At 43.0% G+C, this 11,321-nt stretch overlaps 1 protein-coding gene across 2 annotated transcripts; it reads right to left on the bottom strand.

The window, feature by feature from the left end:
• Nucleotides 1-3,662: 3,662 nt before the first annotated feature.
• On the bottom strand, nucleotides 3,663-9,337 carry vgll2b (vestigial-like family member 2b). Of its 2 annotated transcripts, XM_066717488.1 has the most exons (5): nucleotides 8,921-9,337; nucleotides 7,805-8,063; nucleotides 4,679-5,077; nucleotides 4,161-4,238; nucleotides 3,663-3,978 (listed from the first exon to the last, which is right to left on the bottom strand). In XM_066717488.1, exons 1-4 carry the CDS (start codon nucleotides 9,014-9,016, stop codon nucleotides 4,195-4,197), a joined length of 798 nt encoding a protein of 265 aa, XP_066573585.1. In that variant the 5' UTR covers nucleotides 9,017-9,337; the 3' UTR covers nucleotides 3,663-3,978; nucleotides 4,161-4,194. The 2 variants fall into 2 exon arrangements, with proteins under 2 accessions (XP_066573585.1, XP_066573584.1); XM_066717487.1 differs by having other exon boundaries at nucleotides 3,663-4,238.
• Nucleotides 9,338-11,321: the final 1,984 nt, after the last annotated feature.

The following is an 11,321-nucleotide window of genomic DNA, read 5'->3' as shown; positions in this document are numbered from 1 at the left end:
GCACACAGAATACAGTACACCCACCTGAGAGGTTATTTATTTCAGATTGCACATTAAGAGAAGTCAAATCAATAAAGAAAAAGGCAAGACAAGCAGTAAACATCACCTACAAGGCTTGTCTTTTGTTTGAGGGTATGATGTCTAATACCTTGAATTGATATTGAAGTGTATACTTTATGTGAAACTTTGTACACTAGCGCCACTCAAGATCTCAGTGCCTTTGTTGTCACAAGGTGATTGACTCTCAGACACGTATCAGTGATCAACAAGAACTAAGGCTACTGCCAGGCGACTTCCTGAGATAAACATCAGCTGCACTTCAGAACATCAAAGTTATCAAAATCATGTTCGCTACGTGACCTGCCCCAAGCATTGTTAATCACAGACACCTGGAGGAGGAGAGAGACGTGTATCTCAAGGAGTCCAGGTCTTGCAACACATCTGCTCCATCAGAACTCGGGACCCTCTGTGAAATAGTTTAGTCTCTCTTTGAGGAGATTCCAGTAGCTTCGCTATTGATACAGGTCACTATACACTCACATTAATGAGACAAGCCTCCCTCATCTAGTAATGGGTTAACCAAGATGTCACGTGCTATGTAGAGGTTTTTATTTTTTATTTTGTATTTTTAGGGAAACATAACAACCCATAGCTTTGATGACATTTCATGATGAGGGCTGGTACATCTACCAGCACAGATCTGGGAGCTTTACAGTTTTGAAAACTGAAGAGTGACACAGAGAATCCAGAACCCAATCCCATGAGCACCTGTGGAAGGAACTGGAACAGCAGATCAGGAAGTTGTCCACTAAATGTTCACAACGCTATACTACTTGAACTACTGCCCTGCAATCTCAGTTTCCTCAGATAACCATATTGTGTGTGCTGATGAATGGGCCCACAACATACAGTCAACATATAATGCTGTACAAAATAGAAAATACAAACTGCATCACATTGATTTTTTAAAATATAATTACAACCATGGATAAAGACATGCATTTTAATAAAAGAACAATAAAAAAGAACATATAAACATCAACACATGAATCAAGGATTAAAAAAACATTATTTGCTGCCTGTTGCCTGTTGGTGGGGTCTGAGGCACAGAAAATAATTATTTAAAAAGGCAAAACATCTATGAGAAGAAACCCAAATGGAACAGTTTCCTCATTTGTTGTAAGAAAATCAAACGGGTGTGCTTCAGCCTCTGATTTACAAAGATCCTAGTGTTTGCATCTTTAAAATGACCCTGACAAATTCAATTTAGAACACAATACCCAATGAGGAATATATTTTTCACGAGTTTAAGACAATTTTTTAAAGCTGTTAGACAGGTGCATCTACAGCATGTCTCCATGATAGCAGTCAATCTAATTTCCCTTGTGAGGAAACCCAATATATTTGTTTAAATATGCAACTTTTTGGAAGACTAGTGAAATAGCAGATCATTTTCTTGTTTCTACATCTGATCAGTGTATATATCAGCTTCCGATTGTGGGTAAAACCTTTTTAGCAGCTGATATATATCAGTGCAACCTAAAAAAAGGATTCTATCATGTTAGCTCCCGTGTGAGCCGAGTTGCTTTCTTCTTACATGAATACCTGTAAGGCATACACATACAGTTTGCACTCTCATGTCATTGTGTTTAGTGGAGAACAGTCCCTCGTCGAGTCTGTTTTTGTGGTTTTGTTTTTATCCAGACAGCTTAAAGGAGTAACTTCCGGTGACCTGATAGTAATCATTGAAAGACTTGTTTTCCCGTTTCATGGAGCATGTGTTAGCATAAAGTGACATCACACTTCGAACTCTTAGGTTCTAGAGAACAAGCACCCTCCGCGTCTGCTGGGAAAGGGACAGGTTAGCAAAGATGCACCACAGTCTAATATTATTCACGGTACCAAAATAAATGCCAGATCATCAGCATACACAGAAACCACGTGATTTCCCCTCCTGTTCAGTCATAATTTAAAAACAGGATGATTGCAAACTTTTGGGCCCTGGGAATGAGAAGAACTTCAAAGTGTGGGTGGCTTTTGTACAGTAATTTGTGATTTATTAATAAACATTTTCACAACCTGCAAGCTAAGTGCGCTAAGGCCAGACAGTTGCCTACAACACAGATACCCAAGTGTAATAATCTCACTTATTGTTATGCTTTTACTTGGTAATGGACGGATCTACAGTTACAGCCTGAAAGCTGTTATGTTGTATAAGCCATGTAAACAATCCCCCGTTACACTGTGCCAAAGCTCACTGACATGTACTGAGACACTCGGATGTTTCCAGTGTAGGCATTCTGCACTATGCTACCAAAAGTAATGGCACAGGTCTCCCTGTGCCAGCAATAGGTCGCATTCGGGGTTGTGTGCTTTGTAGAGGTTGTTTTATGTGAAGGGCACCGTGACTAGCAGGACATATTGTGGTATTTTGGACAACAGCGTAGCATTTATCGTATTTTATGATGAGGTCCATATATAGACATACTGACATGGAACAAAGCCATCTGAGCAACACAGTGGTTCCTGGAAAACACAATTAAAACTATTTAATGGTTGCTCAGAGTCCTGACCTCCATCCCACAGATCCATGCCTGAGGAAGAGCAGGGAACGGGAGGAGCCCACTGAAACATCTCTGGCTGTGCTAAACACCACACTGCAAGAGAGGAATAACACAAGGCCAAGGCCCTCCACCCCATAAAACACATAACAGACTTGTCTTGCGTCCCAAATCATTTGGTAACCAGTTTTTAAAGACAGAGAAAAATGCTGCTTTTATTTTTGATGTTTTTTTGTTACAGACCTAAAAAATAAAGGTAGTGCAAAGTCAGTCCATAATTTATAGCCTTTAAAATAAACCCTACCGTGTGAGACCAAGGCCATGGCAGTTGAGCCCTGTCTGTGTTTATTTCAGGATCTTTAGTTTTAGCCCTCTGTCTGGGACTCAGGGCAGATATGCGAACGGGGGTCAGAAAAGTCCTGCTAGCTCCATGTTGTTGTTTGTGTCCTACAGTGCACTTACCAGCAACTGAAACATGTCCTAATCCATCACCACACTTTTGTTTCGGTCACAGTAGCATGAACAGATTAACGAAACCCATGTTATGGTTGCTAGTTTCATCTCCAGTTGAGGGCCGGAATATATTAAAATAATTGTTAATTGCAAATCCATAACTTGATGGCGACTTTTATTATAATTGCATCCTTTTACCGAATTTAAACCAGCCAGCAATTTGCTATGAGTAGGTCATAGTCTATTTATATATTTATTTGCTTTAGTTCTTAATCTGATAACCTTTACTTTGGAGCTTGTTCCTTCAAAAATAAAATGTGTGTGTGTGTGTGTGTGTGTGTGTGTGTGTGTGTGTGTGTATTATAGTAAGATGACTCGTCCATTACCACAACATTCAGAGGAATATGCGGCGTCTCTGGCTTCATTCAACAGTTTTCTTTCCAGAAAACATCCAAGTAGTCTCCAATCCTAGCTGTAAGGCAGGTCAAGTAAGGAATGGAGCTGAATCCACACACAATTGGCAAAAGCTTTTCAGTCTCATAATGACGTCTTCATTTTCTTCTACTTCAAATAAAACCGTCGCCACTGCCACCATCTTGAACCGAAAAAATGCCATCCTTCAAAGCCACAGAAGTTCAGAAACTCATATTTTCAGTGTACCTGCTTTACTATCATTTAGTTTGGCAGATTTTACATGTATATAAATATAAATATTACAAAAACAACAACGAAAACATCTAATCATTTCACTGCACTTTAGCATTACATACAGGTGAACACATTACATGTAGTGCTGATAAATACAAAATGTCTTTGGAACATCACTGGGAAAACTCAGATAAAGCAGCAGTCTTAGTCTCCATTCATCTTCCACTCCTCCAAATAAAGTGGTTGTACACTCTCTCTGTCTCACGCTTGCTCTCTCTTTTCCAGGGAGTCTGTGGTTGTAACACTGCTGTCTGGTCTTCAATGCAGCACAGCAAAAGAAAACAAAAGTACAAATCAGTATCTCTGGGGGCAAGTTGTCCTGCACCTCTCTCTGCGTTTGTTGTATTTCCGTGGCACTCGCTCAAGTCTGTCAGTGAGCATTCATGAAGACTAACCCTTAAAAAAAACTGTTTTTAAAGTTGAGACGAAAATGTTTACCACCAGTATTATGGAAGGAGTTCAGAGAGGCATCTTAAAACCAGTACAGTTCTTTGCCTTTCTTGTGGTGCTGGAGGCCTAAATCAGAAACATACATTGGGGAAAAAATAAAAGGACACAAAGTTAGTACTATTCCAAAATGGTTAAAAACAAAAAAGTTAAAGCTTGCAATTCATCATGATTTCATCTGTTCTGACATGTTTACTTGTTTTGTCAAAACAAATGACCCTTTGCAGTGCTAATAAAACCACAAAAGAGGCTCTCTATGGATATATGAATGTAGTTTTAAGAATGTCATGAATGTCATGGCTTGTCGATGCTGAATTTGAACATTACTTGAGGGTTACAGCAGCTTATGTGTCACATAGCGGTAAACATGATGCGTCGATACTTTAATTCACACAAAGAGGTGTAAATCCAGAGTCGTGAATGATGAAAAGCGTTCTTGTTTTGTGAACATGTCAGGGCTGCTATAAAACTGCACACACACACTCCTCTCTCGGTGAAAGGGCCCGTACCTGCATCAATGTTTAGTGTCAAGGTCTGTGCGACATCACTGGAAGGCAGGAGGCCCGGCCAGGCAGGACTGGTGTCCAGTTTGGTGACATCGTAGTGCCCGGGGAGAGCGGGCAGTCGGCTGGGACGCACCGTGGGCATGAGCAGGGGGCTGTAGTGAGACTCCAGCCCCGGGGGGGAGTAGAGTTCGTGCAGGGGGCGCGGGGGACCGTAGGCTGAACTCTGCGGGTAAGCCCAGGACTCAGAGGGGTGCGGGGGCGGCAGGCCTGGGTGCAGGGTGGGGGAGTAGGGGTCCACAGAGTATGCTGCCCCCTCAGAAGGCCCCCGGCTTGGCGGGGAGGCGTAGTTACTGTCCCAGAAGGAGGGGGGGAAGCTCCGTTTGCTGCTCGGGGAAGGACTGTCTGTCAAAGGAAGCCAGACAGGGGGGAACAGTGAACAACGGCACCAACCAGAGAGAATGAAGGACGGCAGGAGGCTCTCGGGTTCTGCGCTGTTTACACTACTTAAATACAGTATTACTGTACTCACCTTTTACACACTGCAATAACATGAAGGCTTAGCAGGGTCACCAGACACATGCGTGCCACCTGCCTCATTGGTAACGGCTCATGCAGAACAAGGATGCGAACCAGATTGTGTTTAGACAACAATATAATTATAATTTTGCACCCATTACCAGTTAGGGTGCACATTAAACTGTATATTGGTCTCCAAACATTATAATTGCATGCAGATGTAATATGAACAATGAATACCATTTGCGGTAAATAATTTACAATGTTTAGTGAAGAAAAGATAATACATATGCAGCAAAATGAATTTGCATACTTATGTTAGCATCACATATGGGATGCATTAACAGCTGTGTGGTCAGGACTCTGGAATGGAGGGTCCTGGGTTCAATCCCTGGTGGAGGGCACTGTTGTACCCTTGAGCAAGGTATTCAGTGAAAACACAGCTGTAATAAATGGGTAATTATATGTAAAACTAATGTGATATATTGTAAGAACTGTAAGTCGCCCTGGAAATATAAGGGCATTGAGCTGAGTGACCCCCAGCAAACATTCAGCCATCTAAACATATCTGGCCAAACAACACAGGTCAGACTTTCTGCTTAAGACATTCAACATGGAAAACAGGAGACACTTCTTCACACAGAGAGTCATCACAATCTGACTGTACTCGTAATATTAGCCCTTTTACTCTCATGTAAGATAGCACTTCACAACATTTTACCATGCTTCTTGCGTTACTAATACTAAGTTGTATTATTGATCTCCCCCTTGCTCCCTTTCCCATAGCCCTTGACTGTAACCTAACATCTTGACAGCAATTAGCTTTTACTTTCCAGGATGTATGACCTCACTTATTGTATTTTCTTGTGTAAATTGGAAGTTGTAAAAAGTATTACGCTTTGAATTGCTTTGTATTATGTACATTTGAATTTGTAACGTTTGATGCTTTGTACTGAAATGTATTCTTTCACTTTGTATTGCACTTATATTTTGTGGATAAGGGCGTCTGCCAAGAATTATTATTATTATTATTATTAACAAACTATCCAGCGATGTGGTTGAAGCTGAACATTTGGGAACATTTAAAAATAGACTGTATAGTATGTCATTTAATTATGAATGCACACCAAACGAGCATGACGAGTCGAATGGCCTCCTCTCGTTTGTAAACTTTCTTATGTTCTTGATGGGTGTGCGCGTTGCAGGTGGATATGCAAAATGTATATGTTGTCGGACTGGACTCTGCCTTCAGTGCGCGGATCCATGAGAGCATAAGACATTTAAGTGAATATATAAATAAATACAAGTACACGCCGTGAAAACAAAGTCTGAACTGCCTATATTAGGAAGCAGCATTAACCTGAAAAACAGCAGGCATGGGAGCCGTCTTAAATCACGGCTGTGGCGACATCTCGCTGCGCGCAATGCGCTCTGTGACGGCCGCTGTCCACCTGTTGTTTTCACTGCCCGCCTGCCACACTGCCGGCAGCCAGCTCTGTATTTTGACGTTGATTTTATATTTAGAATTCCACTGAAATATAAAGTAATAATCCAACTATCAATCGAACTATCATCAGCCAATACTGTCCAAGGCAGTCTTTAAATACGATTCACTTCGGGGCTGTACTTTAAAGCGCAAGGCGCAGAGATGAATGGTGCCTGTCGTGGTTGTATTAGTGTGATCGCTGGAAGTGTCTCTAAAATAAGCCACACATTTGCATACTGATTATCATGAGCTTTGAGTGTTTTCCTGTCTAATGAGAGTATAAATGCTGACCGAATTAAGATTAGTCCTGCGTTGCTGATGAACTGATGGAACAGTAAACTGATACTAGCAAAATTAACGGTCCCGTTACAGAAGTGCTGAAAGAGAGTTACGCACAGAACTTGATTGAATACAGTAACGAGTCTTAAAAGATGACAGGAAAAAGGCACAGCTTTGCGTTTGGTTGTGTGTGCTCTTACTATCCTGGGCCCGTGCATTTTATATATATATATCATGTTAGCATTATGTTCTTGGATGATCATTTTTCTTCTACAACGCCCTGCCGTGTTCGCACTGCTCTGCGATGGGTTCCAGTGGTGTTGTACTTATTGTCAATTGCTATTCCAGGAACGCCTAAAGGACTCCTCAATGCAAAAACAGGGAAATTGGGTGACTGAAGCAATCAGCATTGCTCGATGAATAATTAATTAACACTTGGGAACAGCTGCGGGAGGACAATAAATTACATATAGGCTACACAAATACATAACATGCACACACACACACACACAAGAAACATAATACCATGAAAACACACAGAGCCTAATATTAAACTAATGTAATTGACACTTGATTCTGAAAATATATTACTGTAAAAGCAAAAGAGCGTGTCAAAACTCCAGTGCAAAATGCATTCCAAAAAAAAGATCTCAATATCCAAAGTTTAACCATGAGCGATAATCACACTTCTCAATCAGATCATAAGACTATAAGCAGAGGTGCATCTGAGGGGGTGGTAATAAAGGGGCATCAATTACCCCACCTCAGACCCGAATGTCATAACATTCACTTTCCGCCAGCCCTCCTAGAACAGACCAAAATCCCTCTGCCCCCACTCCTGTTGTTACCTGTGCCTGGCTCCTCTCCGCGCTTCTTGCCTTCGCCCTCCATGTAGGAGCTCAGTGCTCGGGAGAAGTGCTCGTCCACCACGCTGCTGATGTCGCCCTGGTAGTAGGTGAAGAGAACGCAGCGCGAGCTCAGGTACTCGGCCTCCGGTGCTTCCTGCTTGTCCTTTTCTGTGTCCTCCCTGGGCCCCTTAAAGGAGCTGGCACTGGCTGCTGGGACACTGTCCAGCCGCTTCTGCATCCTGCCACTGTCCCCTAAAACCTTACCACAGGGGAAGGGCATTTTTGAGACCAAAGGTGAGAGAGGATCTCTCGAACTGACTAACTCTGCCCTCCCTCATGCCATTGTGCATTTTCTGAGCCCACTCTGACCAGGCAGAGACCGCCTGGGCCGAGTCCTGACCTCAAAGCTTCAGTGCCTTGCCCTGGATTCGGACACAACACAAAGTGGAATGGGGCCATTACAACACACTGACCTATGTTAGTACTCCAGGTCTATGCTTGTGGATGAAATAAAGTGGAGATTCAGAAAAGGCGAGTGGGGCAAGATGATCTAAAACTACATATAATGGGTATGACTTTGGAATACAAATTTGGAATACAAAATACATGTATTATTGTGTATTAACAACCCATCAATCAATTAATCACTCACTTTTGCTATATAGTGCCTTTTGAAAGTGAGCCCCATCTCATCACCGCGCAAATGTGATCAAAGTTCAGGCAAATTCCACACAAGGAAAGATGTGTGTAATACTAATGCAGTGGGTACACTTAACAAGGATAAATCTTTTTGCGCAGACTGTTTCACTGAGAATAGAAAGACAAAATGTTCTGATGCAGAATTTGAAAAATGTGAGGATCCCCCCACCCCCAATCTCTTTTTAAGCTCCGACTATAAACTGTCACGGGTAAAACACCCAGACAGCTGTGACAACATATACCAAGTAGTTAATAGCATTCACCCCCCGCCCCCCAGCGCTAAAAATAAATGGGGATCTTTACATGCAAACTACTTTTCGGGGTTTCTTGCCTTTGGTCAGTTTTACAAAGTATAACAAATAATCTGAGGATCTTGTAAGACTTGCACTCGGTGTGTCACAGTGACACGGCGCTTACCTGCAGGCTGTTGATATTGTAGGCTGCTGCGGCGGCGGCGGCGGCATAGGGTGGATAAGGTCCATAGGCTGGGTACATAACCTCAATGCAACTCATGGTCCTTCTCCAGTGTGCGGTGCAAAGGCTCAAGGAACGGGACGGCGGGTCTCTCCGGTGGAAATCGCCGTGTTGTAAGAGCCATGCATTCCGCCGGTTACAGCCAAGGGACACTCCTGTACATCACGGTGTAAACGACAGCTGTTACTCGGTCACTAGTTGAGCAGACAGAAGAGACAAGTCTTTTCTTCCAAGAGCTCGACTCCTCCCATCTCATCTCACTCCACACTAGACTGGAAAACCAACGACCTCCTACTTTTCACTTCGTTCAAACATTTTCTTGCAAATTCCCATGTTTATGAACATCATATCGGTCGCCAACTGCACCTGGGAATAAAACACACACACACACATTTAGTTCCCAACACCAATACAGCAGAACTGCATTAATACAAATATATACAATTATTTACTACTGCATTTATTTCTTGCACCAAAAAGTGGAATACATGGAAAACAAAAAACAAACATCCTTTTCAAAACCGTCGTCAGTGCCAATGCAGTTCAATGTCACTTAATAAGTAACTTTACAGCAAAACGCGTAGGTTAAATGAACGCACTTTTGTTTAAGAATGAGTGACACATTCTCATGAAATAGTTCTTGCATGCTCTTATTAGCAGTGGTATGAGGGGAAGGATGGTGCCGGACGCGTTTGTGTTTGGCCTGTGCTGGGACTGTCTCTGTTGCTAAATTGCTGTTATGTAAATGAGGGTTAGCGGCATGGCAACAGCAATTAGCAATTAGTGCTGCTAGGGTTTAGCGGCATGAAAATGAAACAGGACCCCTCTGTCATCTTCTCAGTTCTTCAATCCATTTCCACCACAGATTTTGTATCAATCAGAATTTAGATCATGTTTTTAAATGGTTATTGAAAGGTGCTCAAGAACATTATTAAATGCACATTTTCACCAGCACCAGGAAGTTATTGTTTATATATTTATATTTACATTGTGGTTGCATGGCACAAATAATTGAACGTTTGCTGGGCTAATCTTTTACAACCAGTTTGAGGCAAAATCTGGAGCAAATTTTGTCCTCTAACTGAAGTCCTTGCAAATCACCCTGTTATAGTTTCTGCATGCAAGTGCACTGTTCCTAGTGAAACTCACGTCTCAAATTGACTTCAGTGCCACTGAACATTACGTGTGTCTGAGCACTAGGTCTTCAATGGCATTTCTTTTTTAAAGACACTATATAATATATCTACACATAGCCTCTATCCTGCGCTTTACCCTGACTTGCAAAACAAAGCTGAGCAGGTTTTCAGTCCTAAAGTCTTCGCAGCAGGGAAGGTGAGCTCTGGAGAATGATGCAACGTTTCGAACCTGGGCTGTGGTGGGGAACGGCAGCTGTTGACAGCCCGACAGCAAGGAGGTTGTGTGGTAGAGCTACAACAACACATGCTATGACGGTTCATGGTATTAATGACCCTGACCTGCACTCCTCCAGACCCCCCCCCCCCCACCTCCTTTCCCCCTCCCATGTCCATAACAGCTGTTTCCACTCATTTGTCTTTGTTGGCCAGTCCAATGTTTCATGTGGGGGCCTATCACCTGACAGCCGCCCCACAAAGTGACCAAACTAGGGAAAGGATCGGAGAGAGGGGTGGAGGGCCAGAGAGTGTGGCTTTGCCTAGGAAAAAACAAACATCTGAGCGGCCGGTCAGGAGACAGTCAGGTAAAAATAAGTCTGTGGGTGTGTGTGTGTTAGGGAGAAAGCGTGCATGGGCCAAAAATAAAAACGGGTTACATCATTGCTTGGATCTGATCACCCCTTCCCCCCACCCCTCTGCCTCTTCCCTGCCACCCTCCTTCCCTCTCTGGCTTCTCAGTACCCGGGCCCTGATGACCATGTGAGAAATGCTGAAGCCAAAGGTTTCAGATATAAATACGAAGAAATGGCCTGGCTGTTGTCTGAACTTTTCCACCTCCAGTAGTCAGCCCTTTAAGGTTACTTGGAGGCTGTGGGCCATGAAGTGCGGATCTGCATCCTGTCCAAAGATTTACCAGGGTACTTCCCCGGTTCACATGCTCCAGCCAGGCTTACCCTCTCTGTTTACGATGCTCTGAGGCTTGACCCCTCCCCTCTCTGTTTTCACTGTGCGTGCCTCTTGCAGATTGACACGCCTTGTGTGAGGCCTGCTCAGCCTGGAGGAAGGTTGCATGTCTCCTGTACAAACACAGAGGGCGGTTCATTTAGTCCACTTGTGAGGCAGTTAGTACTAGATCATTTAAGTTAATTTTAACTTACGGTTTCCCTTTTGGTTTATGCAGCAACTTTAGACCGCTCCTTGAAACCAACCAA

This window comes from Amia ocellicauda, chromosome 11 (assembly GCF_036373705.1).
Source record: "Amia ocellicauda isolate fAmiCal2 chromosome 11, fAmiCal2.hap1, whole genome shotgun sequence".
In the NCBI taxonomy this organism is placed as follows: Eukaryota; Metazoa; Chordata; class Actinopteri; order Amiiformes; family Amiidae; genus Amia; species Amia ocellicauda.
Note: the sequence above shows the minus strand (reverse complement) of the source record. Positions and strands in the feature narration are given on the sequence as shown.